Consider the following 20,123-nt stretch of genomic DNA (forward strand, 5'->3'; position numbering starts at 1 on the left):
CGGAGATATAATTTTTGAGCCAACAATTGAGGCATGGCTGCTACCAAGTAAGTTTAAAAGGACTGCAAGCCACCCTCTTGGAAGCGGCGGTATCAGAAACGCGGCAGCCACAGCCTCCTCCCTCCCAGACTGTTCCACGCGTTCAACATGGGTTAGGCACATTCCTCTCTGCCTCCCATGAGGCACCCAGAACCCTCCAGCAACTCCACTTGCAGTCTAGACACCCGCTGACTGAGGTTTAGTTACCGCCTTGCAGACAGCTCTCCTCTGCCTGAGGAAAGAACATGGCCTGGAACATTGCAAAAGTTTGACAATCAATTGATTTTGCAAAGAACAAAGAAAAACAGAAACCCAAGCGTCTAGCCACACTACTGGAAAGTGTCTCAGCTCTACTACTGAAAAGACAGGGGTGGGGGGAGGAAGAGGGGGTTGGGGGGGGAGGAACAAGGAGGAGCAGTAGTAGAAGCAGTGGCAGCTCTCAGGGCAAGGGTAAGAGGATTCTAGTTTGCAAATGTTCGGGAGCACAATGCCCATAAGCAAATTCAGGTTGCTCTCCCGTTTCCTTCGGATGTTCTGGTAGAGATCTCAGAGGTAGCGCCACCTGCAGAAAATGCATGGGGCATTCGAGTCACGTGGCCAACCAGAGTTGCAATGATGCTAAGGAAACTGCAGTGGGTTCTAGTCTCCTCCTAATCCACAAAACCCCTGGTAGATTCCGCCACAGACAAAGCAATTGTGCTCACAGTAGGCAACTACTGATGGGCTAGGATTTTTAAGCGCACCAGACACGCCTCCTTCCTTATCAGTAATTCCCTGCTCCAGTCTGGCTTTGCAACTGCAGAGCTCCGGGGACCCTGTGAGGATCCCTGTGAGGCTCCTCAGACCAAACGGACGGTTGTAGGAAGAGCACCACGCAGGTGCAGGGACCCGGAATGCCTCTTCCTTGCTGTATGAATCCCAGGATTCTAAGTCAGAATCTCTTTTGAATAAGGGAACTGGGCTCCCGGTAAGAGTTGGAGAACCACAGGGTTAAGATGTGTTATTGCTCAGCTTTCCCGGACAGCATATAAAATAGACCAACGTCATTCACAGGGAATAATTCAAGTACAATGTTCTCCAGATGATAACGTATGAAGCAGAGTGCTTTAGGTTATAAAACCAATTTTATTTAAACAATATTAAATTATAAAAGACCCCCATAACATACATGTTTTTGTGCCTTTAGAGGTGGTATATATAGACCATCATCTGAATTTTTCTTCATAAACACTGGAACATGATGCATTTTACCGTGAAGAACAGTTATTTTGGTTTTCCGTCTTTCTAACTAACAGACTACATATCCTTTCAGTGTTGTTGTACCTGTCTTTTGTTGTCTTCAATTTCTTTAGTGACCACTTCTAAACAGTTTATAATCTAAGAAATCCAGCAATTCAGGTTTATGATCATATGCAAAATTAAGCAAATCCTGAATGAAGGTGTTTTTCCATAGTAATCAAATACATGATTTCACTTCCTCAGCTGATAAAAACTGTTCCAGCGAATCTCAAGTTTTAACTGCTGACTTCTCAGCTTATGACTATGTTTCAATTGGTCAAAGTTATTCGAAATCATTGAAGGATAAGCTTCTGAGAAGAAATTGCCAAAACAAAGGATTTTTGTGCTTGGTAATGTTACAATTTTTATTTGCAAGATTTAAACTAAATACAAAGCTAAAATATCAGAATCAAGACTGTATTTACTTTTTCTTAAAAAAAAAAAAAAGGACTGAACTCTTATTTAAACTGATGCTTCCTTCACTCTAAAAAATGATGAATCAAAAAAATCATTAAATCCACATATGTTTACAAATTAAAATATGAAAATTTTAAAACTTCACTCCCTTCAATCAATTTAAAGGCCAATTAGACTTACTGCTTTAAATATCAAGTAAAGTAACTTCCATGCTCTTACGAGGGGTTTTCTGATTTTGTCAGTATTCAAAGGAAATCCATTAGCTTGTAAATTGTGTGTGTATGTGTAACATCTATGAAAACGAAGACAACATAGTTTATAATACAGATTATATCCTATCACACCAGGATCAACATTTATTTGTATAAAAACAACACAATGATATGCTGTACTTCTAGTCAGCGGGGATAATCCCACTGTTAGCAGACTAATAGTGATCATAGAAGAAAGCATTCTAAGCTCTGACTCTGCCCTCTGCAGCAGGCACTCTGGCATTCAAAGCAGTAACAGCTCCTCCCCAACTTCAGCTCCTATCAAGCACAGAAGTAAAATTATCACAGCCTTAGACCACTGGAGCTGGGGCTGGGAGAGAAGGATCCAAGGCAAGCAGGGGGCAGAAAGTGTGTCACTGTTCCTGACAATGAAGTTAAGATCTAATGCCCTCCTTCCCACCCACCGCCCCCGGTCATAAGTCCTGGACCCATATGTACCCAGGAAAGCTATATTTTCTTCCTCTGAGCCAGAGATGTGATTTTCCCAAAGCAGCAATGAATATCTGGTGGTAGTTAACAGGGTTTGATGAAAGAAGAAAGGGGACGGAGGGAGGAGGGAAGGGAAGCAAGAGCCAGCTGCACAGGCCTATGATTTGTAAAAAGGCTGGGGCTTCTTAGTGTCCAAGGCAATTGAATTGTTACTCATAGTAGTCTGAACTTCGGCCCCCAAGAAGCATGTATAACAAGGCCAGCTGTGTCCCTTCCCAATAAGACATATATCAAACCTTACTACTCCCCGAAGATGTAGCAAATTACCTTCCCTGCTGACCTTCTCTCTCTCCTGCTGTATAATTAAGGATACACCACTCACCCTCGCCCCCACAGACATCCACAGGTTTAACACCAGAGATCAGAAGTTGAGAAGTAGGAGGAAATACTCAAGAATCTTCCTAGCCAGCATGGCAACCCTTTCTCGGTCTCCCTGCTTCAGAAGAACTTAAGACCAGAGACTGCTGCTGGCCAAACACAGTTTGGGCTCGAAGCACCTCTCCCCAGAGCTCCCAGGCTTGGCCTCACAGACTTAATGCAAGGGATCACTGCTTGCATTAGCTCTGTCTGTGCAATGAGGCCACAGTGATAAAAGGATGAATGGCCAGGGAAGGGTTCCTCTGGATGGGAACCCAGTCATACTGGGAGCCGGGAAGGAGGCAGAGAAGGTACTCTGGGGAAGGGAGCTGACGGGGCACAGAGACAGAAAAAGATCAGGGCGGGGGTGGGGCTGGGCGAATGGGCATCAAGTTCTGGCCTAGCTATCTTCTTCCTAGTGACTGATCCCAGATCCAAAGAGTCATGCCGAGGAAGAGAAACTAAGGAAGGGTTGGGAATCAGGCAAAGGGGAAAGAGCAAGGAAGGCCAGAAGAATTCTTGCTCCCTTTCAGACACAGAACTCAGTCTACAGGGCACTCTGGTTGTGGGGGAGGACTGGGAGAGGCAAGAGGTGAGGTACAGGTAAGGCCATCCTTTTTGCTTCTCCAAGGGTGGGAGAACAGAATGTTCAGTAAAGAGAAGAGGAGGAAAGCCCCTAAGGCTTTGGAGTGTCAGGAATTCAGTGTCCTTTCAGTGGGGACTGGCTCTATGGGCAACGTGAACATGAACATTGTTGCAGGATAATCCAAGGTAAATGAAAACAAGAGTTCTTTGATTTCTTTAAAAACCTAATTAGAAGAAATGACAAGCATACTTGGCAAGTTCTGCTTCTCTGCGGAGCCTGGGATGCAATCTGTAAATTGGTATTAGGAAAAATGAAGAATGACATTATCTGGAAGTTCCATTAATGTGATTTTAGGGCCAAGTACGGCCTCGACTGCCACGCACATTGGCTCCCCTTTTCCTCAAACAGAATACAGGACACTTTGGACAAACCGGGAGGGAGGCGAGCTAAAGTCCCCTGCCCCCTTATTGTGGTTCCTCATTACATCAGTAAGTCTCTCTGTGACAACAGGATTTCAAAATCCTGGACCAAGGAGCAAAAATGCCACACAACTGGAGGAGTCTGTGGTCCAAAGGTCATCTCAAAGCTACCTCACAGGGTCTGCAGCCGGGAGAGCTCCCTCTGTGGTAAAGGAGCCAGGCCTCAGCCTGAGGACTGTTGGCCCATGTCAGAAGGTCATGACCCTCAAAAGAGTTTTCCATGTGGCTAAAACAATCTGCTAACTACCAACTTGTCCAAAGCATATTTATAAAGACTGAGTCAATAAATACTTGTAGCCATCACTATGAAGATAAGGCGACGCTAAGTGCAGTGCAGGAATGAAAGAGGAAGGAGCTTCTGTCCTTCCTAGGAAAAGCTGGCAAGCCACTTGAGAAGACAAGAAGGACTTGGGGGTGGGGGAAAGGGAAGATCATGAACAGAGAAGGCCACACACGGCTAAATGCTAAATGAATCGCTCAGACAATGAAAGCCGTCATTTGGGGAAGGTAAGATCTCAGAGGCTGAGTCACTAAGAAGGACCTAACAGAGAAGCAAATTCTGGAATTGGGCCTTAAAAGATGTATTTATTTCAGAAATTGAGGACACTTCAGCAGAGAGCAATCCAAAATCTCATTATGTAGCCGATGCTGAGAGCTCCTAAGGCTGGCATTGGCATATTCAGCGGGGTACAGAGTCACTGGGCTCACAGGGGTCTGCTTGCATGGGTTCTTGGGTGCCGGGTTAAGGTACGGAGTATGGAGACTTCAACATGTGTGCTCAGGTGGAGGATCAGGTGGGACAGGATGTCCACAGAGGGGAGGAGTAGGAACAATGGCTGTGTTAAGAAGCCACAGGAGCTGATTCATGAGGGGATGGAAGACAAATGGCAATGCAGAACTATTCCCAAGAGGTCCCAGGGTTAAAAACTGTAGAGTTATAGGGGCGCCTGGGTGGCTCAGTTGGTCGAGCGTCTGACCCTTGGTTTTTGGCTCAGGTCAAGAACTCAGGGTCATGAGATCAAGCCCCATGTTGGGCTCTGCACTTAGTGGGGAGTTTGCTTCTCTCTCTCTCCCTCTGCTCTTCCCCCCAACTTGTGTTCTCGTTCTAAAATAAATAAATAAATAAACAAATCTTTTTTAAAAATTGTAGAGTTACAAAAAGAAGGAGATTCCTGTTTTTCCTAAGATCCAACACCAAGTACGTAGCCAGACACAAACCAAGAGCCTAGTAGACATTCAGGAAGGAAGGGAGGGAGGAAAGAAGGATTTGCAGAGAAGGGCTTTCTCCCTTTCAAGCCCCCCAACTCAGCCCGAATCTGGAGAACCGGTGGCTTTGGGATCACGAGACAAGCCCTCCAGTAGGACAGAGGCATTCTCCCAATAGGCAACCCCAAAAGAGAAAATGAGGCACCTTCCAGGGACAGAAGACCTCTCCACACAGAAGGAAAACAGGGTAGAGGCTTCATGGTGATTACAGCTGCACTACTTTTGTGTCACAAATGAGACACCTTCTGGGGAGCCTTGGGGCCACTGGATGGCAAGGCTACTGTGCAGAAGACTGAGGTCTTACGTAAGTGGTAGAGCTAAGAACAAAAAGTCTGTGTTGCTGCTGCCTGTGTTATGCTACCTGTCTCTACAGGCAAGTTAAATCGGAATCTACTTGGATAATGGTTGTGGGGGTGGGGAGGAAACATGCTGGACAAAATTGGGGCCAGCAAGTAGGCCAGTCTTCCCAAATAGAAGTCCCGGTTAGGTGGTGCTGATCAGGCCAGGAAGGTGACTCTAAGACTGCTCGAATTCTTAAATCCAGGCTGAGAAATACAAATTTTAACCTAATTGGCCAAAGAACACTGACAGGGTGGTTAAGACGAATGTGGCCGAAAATAATCATGTAATCTGGTGACCTGGTGTGGCACTATCTGAAAGCAGAAGGAAGACAAAAGGAGAGGAGATAAAGTAATTTATTAATTCCGTCAATCAGTGACTACCAAGTACCTAGGAGGTGTCAAACCCTGGGGACAGAGCCGTAAACAAAACATCAATGAAACTTTTTTTTTAATTTCATGGGGATTACTTTATGGTAAGACAGACAATAAACAAATAAACATGGTACATAAATAGAATACATAATATGTTGATAGATTCAAGTGCTAAAGAGAAAAATTAAAGAGAGAAAAAAAATGGGAGAAATACCAAGAGTGGAGGGAAGTTGAACTTGTCCAGGAGAGGTCTCAATGAGAAGACACGTTTTGAGAAACACCAGCAGGATGTGTGGGATTTGACTGAGGTGATATCTAAGGGGAGAGCATTCTGGGCAAAGGGACCAACAGCAAGTATAAAGCCCAGAGGCATGAGAGCCTTGGGATGTTTAAAGAGGGACAGAGGGGCCCATGTTGTTGGACTAAATGAGGCAGAGATGAGGCCACACAACAATGGCAGAGGCCACAGTGATATCTCACATATTAAGCCATGAGGGCCTGAACTGGAGTGACCACAAGAGAACAGGAGAGAAGGCGGAGTGTTTAAGGGATAAAGCAGATCCTCTCACCAGTCCCATGCAGGCTTCCAGTAAGTCCAACACACATGGCTCCCACCTGGGCCCTATGTCTTTCAGTAGCATCACTGCTCGCAAAGGACAGCCTCGCTCCAGCCTCCTCCCCCCCCTACCTCGCCACTGGGCCCGCCAGTGGACTACACAGACTATGGGGTCTCCTACTGTGTTACAGTGGCAAGTGCCTCACAGGTCCTGCAGTAAAACTCACTTCACATGCTTTTCAAACACCCCATTTTGTTGTGTTCTCAAGAGCATGTTCTCTGAAGCAGTGTGGACAAGAAGCGTTTGCATTTCTAGAGCTGCCCTGCCCCGAGTACCTCAGCTAAGCCAGTAAATCTGAAGGGTCAGCGCCCCCTCCTCACCCCAGGTGAGGCACACGGCTGTTGACTCGCAGCTTCCCTGGAGACGCATAAAGAAGGAAAGGAAAGCACCTTCTCATGGACTGTTCTGGCACAAATGCAAGTCTCATATTTCCTCAGCTGTCGAGGTTGATTTTTCACTTGAAGAGAAAGAAAACCCAAATGCTGGAGCAGGAAACCAAGGGAAGGGGACAGACGTGGCCCGCTGAATGTGGGGACTGAAACATCTCATGAAAACCCTTCCTCCTCCCGTAAAGCGGGCCATCGGGGCTCACCAGAGAAACAATTGAGTGGAAACAAAATTGCTAGAAAGCGTATGAATTCAAAGCTAACGTTGATGGTTGGTTATGAAGAGCAAGACCCTTGTCCTATGTTGAACATTATGTTAAGGTCAGTAAAAGTCACCGTGAGGATGACATAGGGTTCAGTTTAAGTGCGGGGAGCGAAGGGGAGATGCTTGCCTAGATCTTGGGCAAGAATGTATACCAAATTCTAATAATCTGGTTTAAAAGTGGCTCATGCTAGTGAACTCAAGGCATTTTTCTCTAATGAAAAAAAAAAAAAGTGGTAGGTGCTGATGGGTTGCCGTAGAAAGCTACGCGAACCTCTCAGGAGGGGTCCACATCCTGGAACTCAGGGGAGTTTAACGTGCACTCACCGCTCCTTTTGCAGCTCTGTGTAACACGCAGGTGCAGCCCCACAGATATGAAGCAAATACACGCTGCTGTCGCCACTTCCAGAAAGCGCGGCGAGTGGCCTGATAAATCCGCGCGAGTCTGACGGAAGAGCAACATGGCGGCCTCCGAGAGGCCGCTGGGCGGGCGGAAGCGTGGGGTGCGCCTTCACTGGCCGCGCGAGACGGCTTAGGCGTTCCTTCTGCCGCCTCCTTCACGGTCCCGATGCATTAGAAAAGGATTTCAGCCTAATGAGCTAGAAGAAATCTTCAAAAATCCATAATTCTATTTCCCGCTCTTGGTTGTCATTTTACCCAAGGAGGCTTCATATTTCCGTAATTATAACTATTGACTTCCTCTGTACTTTATCACTCTCATCTCTTGTTTTTTTTTGTTTTTTGTTTTTGTTTTTGGTTTTTTTTGGCTTTTGCCTGCTTGTTTTTTCTCCTATTATTTTTTTTTTTTCCCATTCATTTCCTATATGCTTCTCAGCTTAGGTGTCTGCAGGTCCTAGCTAACAGGATCAAAGCCAGTCAATTGGCTCTCTTTATTGTGGGCTCTCTTCCTATTTTTGGTTCTTTCCAGATGATTTTGTGGCTACTGCCTGTTGAATTTTTAGACTCTTTTCAAGTTGTCTCACATCAAAGTTGCCATGCATCTTACAGATTAACTGAACTGTTACTAGATGGGCAAAAAATGTATGGAAATAGGTTTATAAGTACACAGACACTAATAAGTTGATATTTACACAGTAAGAGCCCTACACACCCAAAGAGATGTACATTTATGAATTTTAAGCAGATAGATATGAGAATGGGTTGGACGTACTACAGAAGTCTGAATAAAAATTAATAGGAAATGGTGTGCCTATGTTGTCTTAATGGCTCTTTCTAGTTCTGAGTCAGGATGTCAAGTGTGTAGAGATCTGAGGCTCCATATAAACTAGAAAGCACTTGCCTTTCAATCTTTGCTGGTGTGATAGCACTATATACATTCCCTAACCTGCTGCATGAATCCTAATTTGTCCTCATTATCAGTTTATATTGTGGAAATGCAGGAATTTTTTTGTTTTGTTGTTTTGTTTTTCTTCGGTTCACAGCCTGAGATTTGTAAAAAATAATTTAGATACATTTGCTTTAATATGGAATACTGTACCTGCTTAAGAAGCCATCTTGAGCTGGGTAAATATTCTTTCGTTGCCATTTCCTACATCCCAAGCACTTGGGGACATTATTACGAAAAACCCTCCAAGCCAGTCTAGCCCAGGGAGACCACCTCAGCCACAGTTCACCCAACACTATATTCCCAATTGGCGATGTAGTTCTCACTCACATACCCATGCCTACCCATATCATTTTTCAGTGAGGACATCATTACCAAACATAGTGTTTACTGGTATGGCTGGTAGTAGGATATACACATTACGTGCACTGTAAACACAGCTCACTTCAGCCCTGCAAGGCGATACTTCCCCCATCTCATGACTGAGGAGCTGAGACCCTAGGAAATGGAGCAACTCACCCAAGATAGATTAGCTAGGCATGCAACCTGGGTCTTTCTGGCTCAAAAAAAAAAAAAAAAAAAAAAAAGTGATAGGTGCTGATGGGTTGTAATAGAAAGCTTCGTGAACCTCTTAGGAGGGGTCCACATCCTGGAACTCAGTGGAGTTTAACAGGTACTTAACCTTTCTACTATAACTTACTACTTCCCTGTCATTTTCCTTACTGGTGAAGGATTAGGGGAACAAGATTGATGAAGATAAATATATTTGACATTGCTTCAGATGATCCATTCTCATGAGAGCCCCATGGGGATGGATTACAGACCATCAAACCATGACCACCTATGCCAAGAATTTTAAACACCAGTCTTGAACTTCTAGGAGAATCAAATAAGATGGGTTGCCTTGGGCATGACACTAGCTATAACAAGGCTTAATACCCCACAAGAGCCTACTAAGCAGTGAGTATTGAATCTCCCTACTGAAGAGCCTGAGAAAGAAGGCAGGAATTCAAACATCCTGGATGCTAAGTATGATGATACTTAAATGGCAGGGTTTGATCTGGTGACAGGTGTCCATGTCTGTATGTGTGTCTCTCTCAATAATCCCATCGCTGAACCCATTCATTCCATGAAAAATGGCAGGATAACTACTCACTGTTGTCACTGTTCTCTATGCTAAGGATCCAGGACAGTACAAAACAGGCCCAGTCCCTGAGCTACATGGGACCTACATGTTCTAGGGTACAGATACAGGCAAGTAGGTGAGTGATTTAAAAAAAAAAAAAATAGAAAGCGATCCATGCTATTTAAGATCAAGAGAATGGATAAGGGCCACAGAGTTGAGGGATGGCTCATCATTTCACTTCAAGAGATCCATCCTCTCTTTTATTCAGTGAGAGACGTGTGCTGATTATAAGGCCCTCCCTCCAAGGTTCATACTCTGGTGTTGCCTTTCCAGGATCAGTTTCTGACAACCCATGGCAGCCATTTCCATGGAAGGAGGAATGATGGTAGTGGGTGATTTTTACCATGTGTTTGTGACTTGCCATGCTGTTAATTGCTATATATGCATCATCTTATTTCGGCTTCACAAAAATGGTAAAATGCAGGTATTGCCCACATTTTTAAAGACAGGAAACCAAGGTAATGACCAACATCGCACAACTAGAAAATCCCAGAGCCTGGATTCAAAGCCAGATCACCACTTGTTGCCCAAGCCCACATGCCTCCTCAAATGAAGGCATCAAAGCCAGCTTTTCCAACTCCGTGTATTTTCATGGCACTGCCCTCTAAAATCTCTATCTGCCTGGTCTATGAGGCAGGGACCTAAAACAACAACAAGCTCCTAAAAATCAGAGACAATGTCCACTTAGGAGCTGATAGTAGGTCTGGGGACAGCTGATGCAAATAATGTTTCAGCCAAGACTGGGGCCTCTGAGCAACAAGAATATTGGTTCCATTCTATTTTCTGGGTCTCTGCACTGAGGAACAGTGGAAAAGGGGAAAGCATTTCTATATACCTGGGCATTGCCTAGGTGAGATGTAAACCCTACATTCAATCAGATACAAATTATCTTTATTAACAGGGCTGTGCCAGCATTAAATAACAACACTGCTCTGCACAAACATATAGCCTCCTACAAACACAGCCTCAGTCTAAAACGATCATTGCAGAGGAGATGACAGTTATTGTCAGAGGCTCAAACTCTACAAATAAAATACGTGTGCACATGCGCGCACACACACATACACTTGGCTCAATGAAAGTTTAGTATAAAGGCAAAATTCTCTGACGTTCTTCCACCTTTAAGAGGGCGGGAACTGCCTCCACAAGGAGCCCAAAGGGTTACTGTTATTGACTAACACTGACAAGTCCTAAGGGAGTGGCAAAATGATGTGAGCACTTCTCAGGCTTCTGCTGAATGCTGAGATCCCACAAGATGCCATAGGTGTTCTGTGGGGAAAGTAATGGACTCAGCAATCATCCTTTCCCCCAAGGGAAAATGTAGGAAATTCTGCATATCATAGGTCTTTCTTAGAGCTTCATAACACATATTTGTATATCGAAGGTGTTCAGTGTTGTCAAAACTTATTTGGTCATGAGCCTGCTTTAATGAACAATATCCCAGATTGTTTTCCTAGGAGTTTAGTGCTCTCCAGAACATGATTTGGTTCCCCTCACCCAAAAAAAAAAAAAAAAAAAAAAAAATGGACTGTGCAAAAAGGGAATGATACTGTTGATCCAGGGTCACCTAGGAGTCAAGAATCCTGAAATTCACTGGGCACTCTAACCCATCACTGTGTCTGTTGCATGAAGTGGGCAGGATCAGTGAGATACTCCCCTCAAGTGTATGGACAGCACCCTGGGCCAAATAACCACACTAACGACAACGATAGCGATCACAGTGACAATGGCTAACATTCGCTGAGGGCCGGCCGCATGCCAGACACAGTTCACTGTGTGCACTTGGATGATCTCATGCAAATGCCCAACCATCTGGCTGGACACACATGGAGAACTACCACCCGCACCCATGGGAACACCCCACTCCCTTCCTCCACTCACATGCACTGACCAGGGGGTCAGGAGTGGAGACTCATTCTGTGCACATGCTTTCTCAAAACTATTTCTGTTGATGGCTTGGCTCTCCCTGAGTCATTCCGATTCATTAGCTCCTCCATATCCTAATGCAGGGAGAGACCTCTGGCAGAGAGCAGCTTTGGCAGCTCCCTGGAGATGGTGTCTTCGAGGCTGGTACCCAAACAACATGAAGCTGACTCAGCCTCCTGGGCTTTACTGCCCCCCTCACGGTTCCCTCTGACAGCCCCCACCCCACTCAGCCAAGCCGCCATCTGGGGGTCCAGCCCATCAGTCTGCCACGCTGGACAACTGGCATGTGAGGGGTCACCCAGCAGGCAGGCCTGATGCATTCTGAGGCTCGAGTCCAGCGTTGTTGCCCTGTGGTAACACCTGCCAGCCCCGACTGCACAGATGGGCAGAGAGGCCCAGCAGTGTGTGCTGGACCCTGCTTTGCCTACTCACCCACAGCACAGAGAGGCACACGAAAGAGCATCTGCACAGGCTGCTGTCCAGTGGAACCATATTCCAGAGATGAAATAAACAGTGTGTGACCAGGTCCTGCATCTTTTTTTTTTTCTTCTAAGCAACAAAAAGCTGAAAGCGTTCCTCAAATAGGGCAGGGAGCTACTTCACGTGTACTCTTACAAGTTTCTTCCAAGGATCCAGCAAAGTGGCCAGCCTCCTTGTGAGTAGGTACTGTGATACAGAAATGAGACTTCTGGTCTACCAGTAAGGAGATGTTTTCTGGAATGGGTTACTTCGATTTGCATACTCAGTTGGTCCCACCATGACCTAGGGAGACTGTGGATATTACACACAGCAGCAAAATGACAAGGTAAAAGTTTAAGTCTCAGTGTTGGGGTTAGCAGGAGAATCCCAAACATAAGGTCTTGTTGAGAGCAAAGTCCAACAAAACTGCTCATTAGCTTGTTCAGCTTGATGACATTGAATTTTAAACAGGGACAGGAGAAAACAAGGATGGACATTGATGTTTGTCAACTAATTTCATCCCTCTACCAATTCTGAGAGGCAGATACAATCACCACCACTTTACAGAAGGACCTGGGGCTCAGAGAAGCTGGGCAGAGGCAGGATTTTGATCCACAACTACTTGTCTCTAGATCTGCATGGTTCTTTACTCTCCACACCCCCCACGCCCATATTACATGGCCTCCCTAATGCGATTCATTCATTTACTCAAGAAAATTCTATTTGTTAAGCTTCCAGCAATATTAGCATGAAGGTCAGGTGGGGGTGGCCATTTTAGCTATACTTTACCCACAAGGAAAAGACTAAAGTAAAATACTTGAACAAAACAGTAACAAAAAGAAAACAGTACCCATCAGCCTACCCACAAACACAAGGTGACATAAGCCCATTTAAAAATAGAAAAGATATCTGGTAACAGCGCTCTGAAGTCTGACAGCTCCTTTTTTCTCTCACCCAACCTACACGTTCTCACTCACCTAACGTCTAACTACTCTCTTCCCCGCAGTTCTCAGTGGCGGGCACCTCCCTGCCTGTCTGCTCACTTATCCAGAAAACCACAAATGTCTCAATGAAATCTTTAGTCAAGGCTGTTTGCAGTAGACCTCCGGGTGTATGCCCACCTGTGAGCCTTGCGGAGGAGCCACGAGGCCAGGTAAGTCACCTTACAGGACAGCCACAGGACAGGACTGCCCTCACCGAGGCCCACAAAGTGGGTAGCTTAAAACAACAGAAATGTATGGTCTCACAATTCTAGAGGGTTGACATCTGAAATCGAGGTCCCCACAGGGTTGAGATCCTCCTAGGGGCTCAGAGGGAGAATCTGTTCCATGCCTCCCTCTCAGTTTCTGATGACAGACAGCCTGCGGTCCTTGGTGTTCCTTGGGGTATAGCTCCCTCACTCCAGACTCTGCCTCCTTCCCTATGCATCGCTGGGTGTCCTCCTCTTCTTAGAAGTCCACTTGTCACACTTGAGCAGGCACCTTAACTAAGCATCTCTGCAACAGCCCTATTTCCAAACAATGTCATAATCTGAAGTACTGGGGATTAGGACTACAGCATCTGTTGGGGGAGCACAATTCAACCCCTAACAGCCACCTTATACCAGTCCCCTTCGTTGGGTCCTGACACTCTTTATGAAGGGAGAACAGGGGCCTTCTGCACCTCTACCTGACAGCAGACAGTCGTCTGTAGAGTTACCTTGCTTTTAACATATTCACCCCCTGTGCCGCTCAACAGAGACTCTGATGTGGTAGATCCCGGCTGGGACTGACCACTCCAGAAAATAAAATTAAAAAGAGCTGACAAGTTCACAATTCTCACCCACCAATAAGAACCGGTGAGGCTGATCTTAGTGACAACACTTTAAATCAGGAAATGGAGGCAAAATCGGTGAAATTTGTCCGAAGGTCACTCTACATGGGTGGAACAGGAGGTTTTCAGACCCAGGTCAGTCTCACAAAACCCATTTCCTTCCCATGTCCCAGAGAGCCCATCTCTGTCTACTCAAGTAGACGCAGGTTGTGGACCATGACTACGGTTGTTGGGTGCATCAACATATCAATGTAGGCAAGTGTCATTTCAGTGTCAAAACAGGCGTGCACTAGTATGTGCTCTATTGACTATTAATGGAGGTATGAATTTCTTTAGAAGCCAGAATGTGGCTCAACGTCTTTGTGTATACTATCAACAACGCACGAGAAGGGTTTCTACCTACCAAACTGTGATACTGTCACTTTCAGTTAACGGTCACTCTCAACACTCACTGTCTGCAGTTCCTGGCACAGGCACCCAGCCCATAAACACTTCCAGAATAAATGAAGGAAGAAATGTCCACCTCAACACATAGCACCAAACGAAAGTGGTCCTAGTTGGGATTTTATTTCAGTTCTTCCCCCCACAATTGTGTTGGGAAACAGTGATCCTTCTGTTCCAATTTCATTACTGCTGCCTCCCTATCCCTTTCTTCTCTCTAGGCCATAAAAAGAAACAGTTACTAATTTGGGGACTGTAGCTGATTTAGGAACAACTTTAATCCCATTAAATTTCTGCTCACAGACATTCTACAGTATTAAATGTTGTCACTGGAGAAATGCAGAAGATGAAGGATTTTAAAGGTCATCTGGTTCAGCCCCAAGGCTTTGGAGTAAACCCTCCCACAAACGTCTTTGTGTCCTATGACGTCACTGCCTTGCTTTCAATACCCTCCAATACCAGCCCCAAATATCAGTCCATAGGGCAGTAGGAAGTCCTGGATTTGCAGGACGGCTTTGGTTTTAAAGAGACTATTGCAATGTCCCTATAAGTGAGGGTGACTGTCTCAGTGTCCCTGATGCAGTTCGGGTTTATTCTTAATGTTACGGTGCCCTTCCTGCCAGGAGCTTCTTTCACCCTTGAAATGGTCTTGCTTTAGACGATTTGTTACATGGCCATGCTCCTTAAGCACACAGGCATTTATAACGTGCACTCCAAGATTCAGTTCCAAAGACATGGACACGCACAGCCCCCATCTGTCCTTTTTTCCATTCTTACCTAGCACATGCCCTCTGGTGTGATCATGCATGTCTGATGAGCGCCTCCTCCCTTGTTGAAAGCTTGTTCCTGCCTCTGAGTTTCCTAATGTTCCTCTCCCTTCCTGAATGTTCTCCTGCCCCACCACTTACGTAAATCTTACCCATCCTTCAAACTGTGCTTAAGCCCCACTGCCATGAAGCCGCCTCTGTCTACCTCAACCCACACTGATTCCTCCCTTCTCTTAACTTCTACCCGTGACATTTGCTTTGCTAAAATAAGGTAAGGAGGGAAAGGCACATCTTTGGTAATGGACTCACTCCTCCTCTGAACGCTCTGCCTGCACACTGCTTAGAAGCCTGCGGGTAGTACCTGGTCCTGGCAATTTGGTCCTTACCTCAACAGGCTGGCTATCTTCAAAAGTGCTTCATTAAAAGGAAGGAGAATATAATGCATAATCCATTTGCACATGCTTTTTTCTTACCAAATGGTTGTTCAGCTAAGAAAGCTGCAAACAGAACATTTAAATTGGAGGCTTTCTTGGAGATTAACTTGCTTAACCTCTTACCCAAAGCCGATGTGCACCCCTCCCCGCCCCACACGGCAGCCTTGAAAGACGGCCATCCGACTTGTTGGTAAACACATCATTTCAGCCTGTCTCTCTAGAAACCTTGATCCTTTGCTGGATAGCTCTGGTTGTTAAAGTTCTTCCTTGTAATAGAGTATTTCTCAAAGTTAAGTCTGTGGACCATCTGCACCGTAGTTATTTGAGGTGCTTGCTAAAATTGCAGATTCCCAAGTCCAGCTCCAGCATATTGAATCAGCATTTGGAGCAAGGAGAGAAACAGTAATCTACATTGTTAACAGGTTTCCCAGGTGATATTTATGATTCATGTAAGATTCGCTGCTAGAGTCAGTGGATTCTATATCGAGAATTCAGTTCTACCTTCCTAACCGCAGAGAGCAAGACTCTCCCCTCTACTTCAAGGCAGGTCTTTCAACAGCGGAGGAGGTCAGTTCTCTACCTCCCCTCATTAATACTCTTTGGCAATCCAGGTTATTTCACTCTTACTCCTACTACAAAGTTCCCTACCCTGAACCAAGTTGAGCACACTCCTCCCGGTCTATTCCTTCCTGCCAATGTCCCCCTTCCCCTGCCAAATATGATGCCCAAAATGAGAGAGAGAAAGCTAGACTTGTAATGCTTTCACTACATGCTGACAATTTTCTGAAGTACAGTTGACTCCTGGACAGTGTGGGGGTTCGGGGCATCGACCTCCTGTGCAGCCAAAAATCCACATATAACTTCTGACTCCCTAAAACTTAACTACTATAGCCTGCCTTTGACTGGAATCCTTACTGATAACATAAACATTCGACTAACACATATTTTTTATGCTATGCACTGTATGGTTATGATACAGTAAGTTGTAGAAAATAGTTTTAAAAAATCATAAGAGATGGGGCACCTGGGTGGCTCAGTGGGTCAAAGGCTCTGCCTTCCGCTAAGATCATGATCCCAGGGTTCTGGGATCAAGCCCTGCATAGGGCTCTCTGCTCAGCGGGGAGCCTGCTTCCTCCTCTCTGCCTGCCTCTCTGCCTACGTGTGATCTGTTTGTCGAATAAATAAATAAAATCTTTTTTAAAAAGTCATAAGAGAAAATAATTTACTGTAGTTATAGTACTATCCTGTATTTATCAGAAATATTTTACATATAAGTGGACCTTATGGTTCAGACCCATGTTGTTCAAGTGTCAGCTGTTTTATCAATTTACACTCCAATGAGCTGACAGTGAGAATACCCATTTTGTCTTAAACTAACCCGCAGGTATTGTCATTTTGTAAATCTTTGCTAATTTAATGGGCACATGACCTTGACTCCTTATAGTTGTTTTATTTTGGGTGCCTTCTAAAAATATGTTTCATATATATATTGGGATTCGTCGTTCGAGAATTGTCTGCTTCTCTCTTTTCTGTTTTTGTTGTTGTTGTTTTAATTTTTACTCATTGTGTCAGTTGCAGTAGCAAGTAAACCCTTTCAATGCATTATCTCATATAATGTTCCAAACACTCCCCCCACTCTGTAGGTGAAGAAACTGAGCCTTCAGGAACCTATAATGAGAAAACACAGACCTTCTGCTTTCTCACTGATTCATCCCTTCTTTCATCAACTTTTTTTTGGAGGAGAGCTCTTCACCTTCCAGACGCTTTGTAAAGTGAGTTAACAGAGCTGAGTACTGGAGGTGAAATTTGGAGAAAGATTCAGAAGAGCACCAGGAATATTCATAATGCTGTTGTCTCCTGCTCATACTTACAATTTCCCTTATTGTTGTTTTTCTGGGTGTAGAGAGAATAGTGACCAAGTTATAATCAATTGGTGGATAGCGATGTTATTTATATATTTGCCAAGAGAGGTAATATGTGGCTGATCCTAAAAGACTACCAGGAAAGGATCAAAGGGAATAATCTGGAAATGATGCAGAACTCCCAAACAGTAGGAGCAGAAATTGTTCAAAAGCATATATACAAGTAAAATTGGTTTTCTTTTTTTCCATTTTATATTACCTGATGTCCCAAGACCAGTGTTTTTGCAATTAACTGAGACCCTAAAGTTAATTCATTACTTATAGCATTTCAGTCCAAGTAGCTGAGCAGCTCTTGGTTTTCGGTTAATTCAATCAAAGTTTATGCAATTATATTTAATTCAAAATACATATGCATAAAGTTGAAATCCTGATATTTAAATCAATTGAATTTACAAGATTAAGAGAAATGCAAACAACCAAGTACAGATCTGAGTTGGAAGCAAAATTCAAAATAATTTTATCCTACTCTCTTTTTCTAAGAAGGTAACCAGTGCCCAAAGGACAGGAGTTCTCAGTATCACACAGTGAGTGCTAACAGTGAGATTCAAATGGAGACCCTGTACGGCTGGGCCTTTCACTGATCTCTATTCCTAACTTCACTCAAACAAACCCTGATCCTCTCAACTCTTATGAAGGTTTCCAAAAAAAAAAAAACAAAACCCTATAAACCAGTCATCAGAACAGCTAATGCAATTTTTAAAGTTTTGTTCCTCCAGCTCTGCAATTCCAGCCAGACTGATCAAAGTGCTTGAAGGCTATATTCTTCTAAAAGCTTTAGCGGAAACTCAATTTCTTCCTTATTAGTCACTGATAGAAACATATTCATTTGTAATTCTAAAGCCCTGCATTTTGCCCCAAATCTTTCTTTCATGTAATAAACAAACATAATGAAAGAGAAAAAAAAATGTATTAGATGCCATTTAGGAGTCCCATTTCCCCAAATATGAAGAAACTCATTTTTTCTTTCTTCTTTACTATTCTAGGTTTCCCGTTACTCTCTTTTCAAACCAATAATTTTGAATTACACAAAAATTTTAAGTTCACTTTCTCAACAATAAAATTTTAGTTCCTCACAACTTAATGCCTGGCAACCGTGTTCTTTTCACAGAACATAAAGACAACCTTGACATTTAAGCTGATGGTTCTAAATGAGGATACAAAGCAAATTTTAAAAAGCATGGGCTCTTCCAATGTATTTGTTAAGTGTCCAGTTTCTAGAACTTTATCCTCCATGCTTGATCCGAACTGTAGGCATACCCTGGAGACACCGTGGGTTCAGGTCCAGACCACTGCCATAAAGTATCACAATAAAAGGAGTCAAATGAATTTTTTTGCTTCTCAATGCATCAGAAAGTTATTATTTACACTATTCTGTCATCTAATAAGTGTGCAATGCCATTATGTCAAAGAAAAAAAAAGGACAGGCCTTAAAAAATACTTCATTGCTACAAGCGCTATTACCTTGGCTCTCTGCCAGTCATAATCACCGATCACAGAGGACCATAACAGACACTAATCAGAGTTGGAAATATCACGAGAATTCCCAAAACGCGGCGCAGACACAAAGTCAGCAAATGCTGTTGGAAAAAATGGCGCAGGGGCAGGGTTGCTACAAACCTTTAATCTGTTAAATAAACAAACAAAAAACCCCGCAGTGTCTACAAACTAAAGGACCTATGCCTATATTTGCAGCCGGCGCCCAAGGCCAAACCTGTGGGTCACCCCCTGCTCACACTACCCCCTCTACAAGCGAGTCACCCCCTCCCATGGATACGATTCTCCCCACGCACACACCCCATCCAGAACCAAACGCTCATGCACCTTCACCCTCTCCCCTCCCCCTGACACACAAATCCAAACCAACCCTGGGAGTCATGAGAAAGCAGCACCTTCTACCAAAGTTTAACCTGCAGAGCCAAGCCCTCAGGCCATTAAAACTGACCCCTTGAAATCCACGTTGACTGGCCACTGTCTCACAGGGGCCAGGCTCTTTCAAACCTCTCCTTGGAGATTTGGGCAAAGTGACCTCCGTGCTGCCTGCAGACGCAACGTGGCAGCCTTCCCCGGGACAGGTGAGGACCCAGAGGTCCGAGGAGCACACTCACTGCAAATCTGACTTGGCAGTTCTCCTCTCCCAGGTAACACAGGTCTCCTGAGACGTTGGTCTCCAGCCACAGGTGCTCCCCGTTCACGGCATTCTCCTGGAAGGAAAAGACCCACCTGACTTCAGTTTTCTTTCCAGGTGTAAAGGGGCGAGATCTCAAATTTAGGTTTTTGGAAGCAAGAAAGTAAGGGCACCCACAGGGTTTAAGTGCTTCTCATTTTACCCCTGAAAATATGGTCGGTGCTTGTCCTATCAAAATTCTAGAAATAGAACAGGTCTTTGGTAAAATTTTGTCTAAGCCATCATTAAAACAGACATGAGGCCTATGGAAGCTTTATCCATAAGCTGTGATCATCTGTGAAACATATATTAAACAAATAAAGAAAAATCCCTCAAATTGTTCAATGTAAGGTCGTATTTATCCAGGCCCAACACTGCAGATTCCCTGACAATCGAGACCAAAATCCTATTAAAAGTTGCCTTTACTTAGCAAATGAGTTAAGAAGGAGGACAGTGGTATTAACGTACTTTAGAGACTGTTTGAAGACATATTTATATCAGTAATG

The 20,123-nt window shown here is 44.4% G+C and overlaps 1 protein-coding gene across 1 annotated transcript in view; it reads right to left on the reverse strand.

Annotated features, from left to right (window-relative positions):
• The window catches only part of DGKI (diacylglycerol kinase iota), a gene marked incomplete at its 5' end in the record, with an annotated part of 432,789 nt that overhangs the window by 247,802 nt on the left and 164,864 nt on the right, over window positions 1-20,123 (reverse strand). Inside the window, one exon of the mRNA XM_080818743.1 lies at window positions 19,559-19,654. Within this exon, the coding sequence (XP_080674869.1) occupies window positions 19,559-19,654 (96 nt within the window). The remainder of the gene's footprint in view (window positions 1-19,558; window positions 19,655-20,123) is intronic.

Source organism: Martes martes (assembly GCF_963455335.1).
Source record: "Martes martes genome assembly, chromosome: 11".
NCBI classification, from domain to species: Eukaryota; Metazoa; Chordata; class Mammalia; order Carnivora; family Mustelidae; genus Martes; species Martes martes.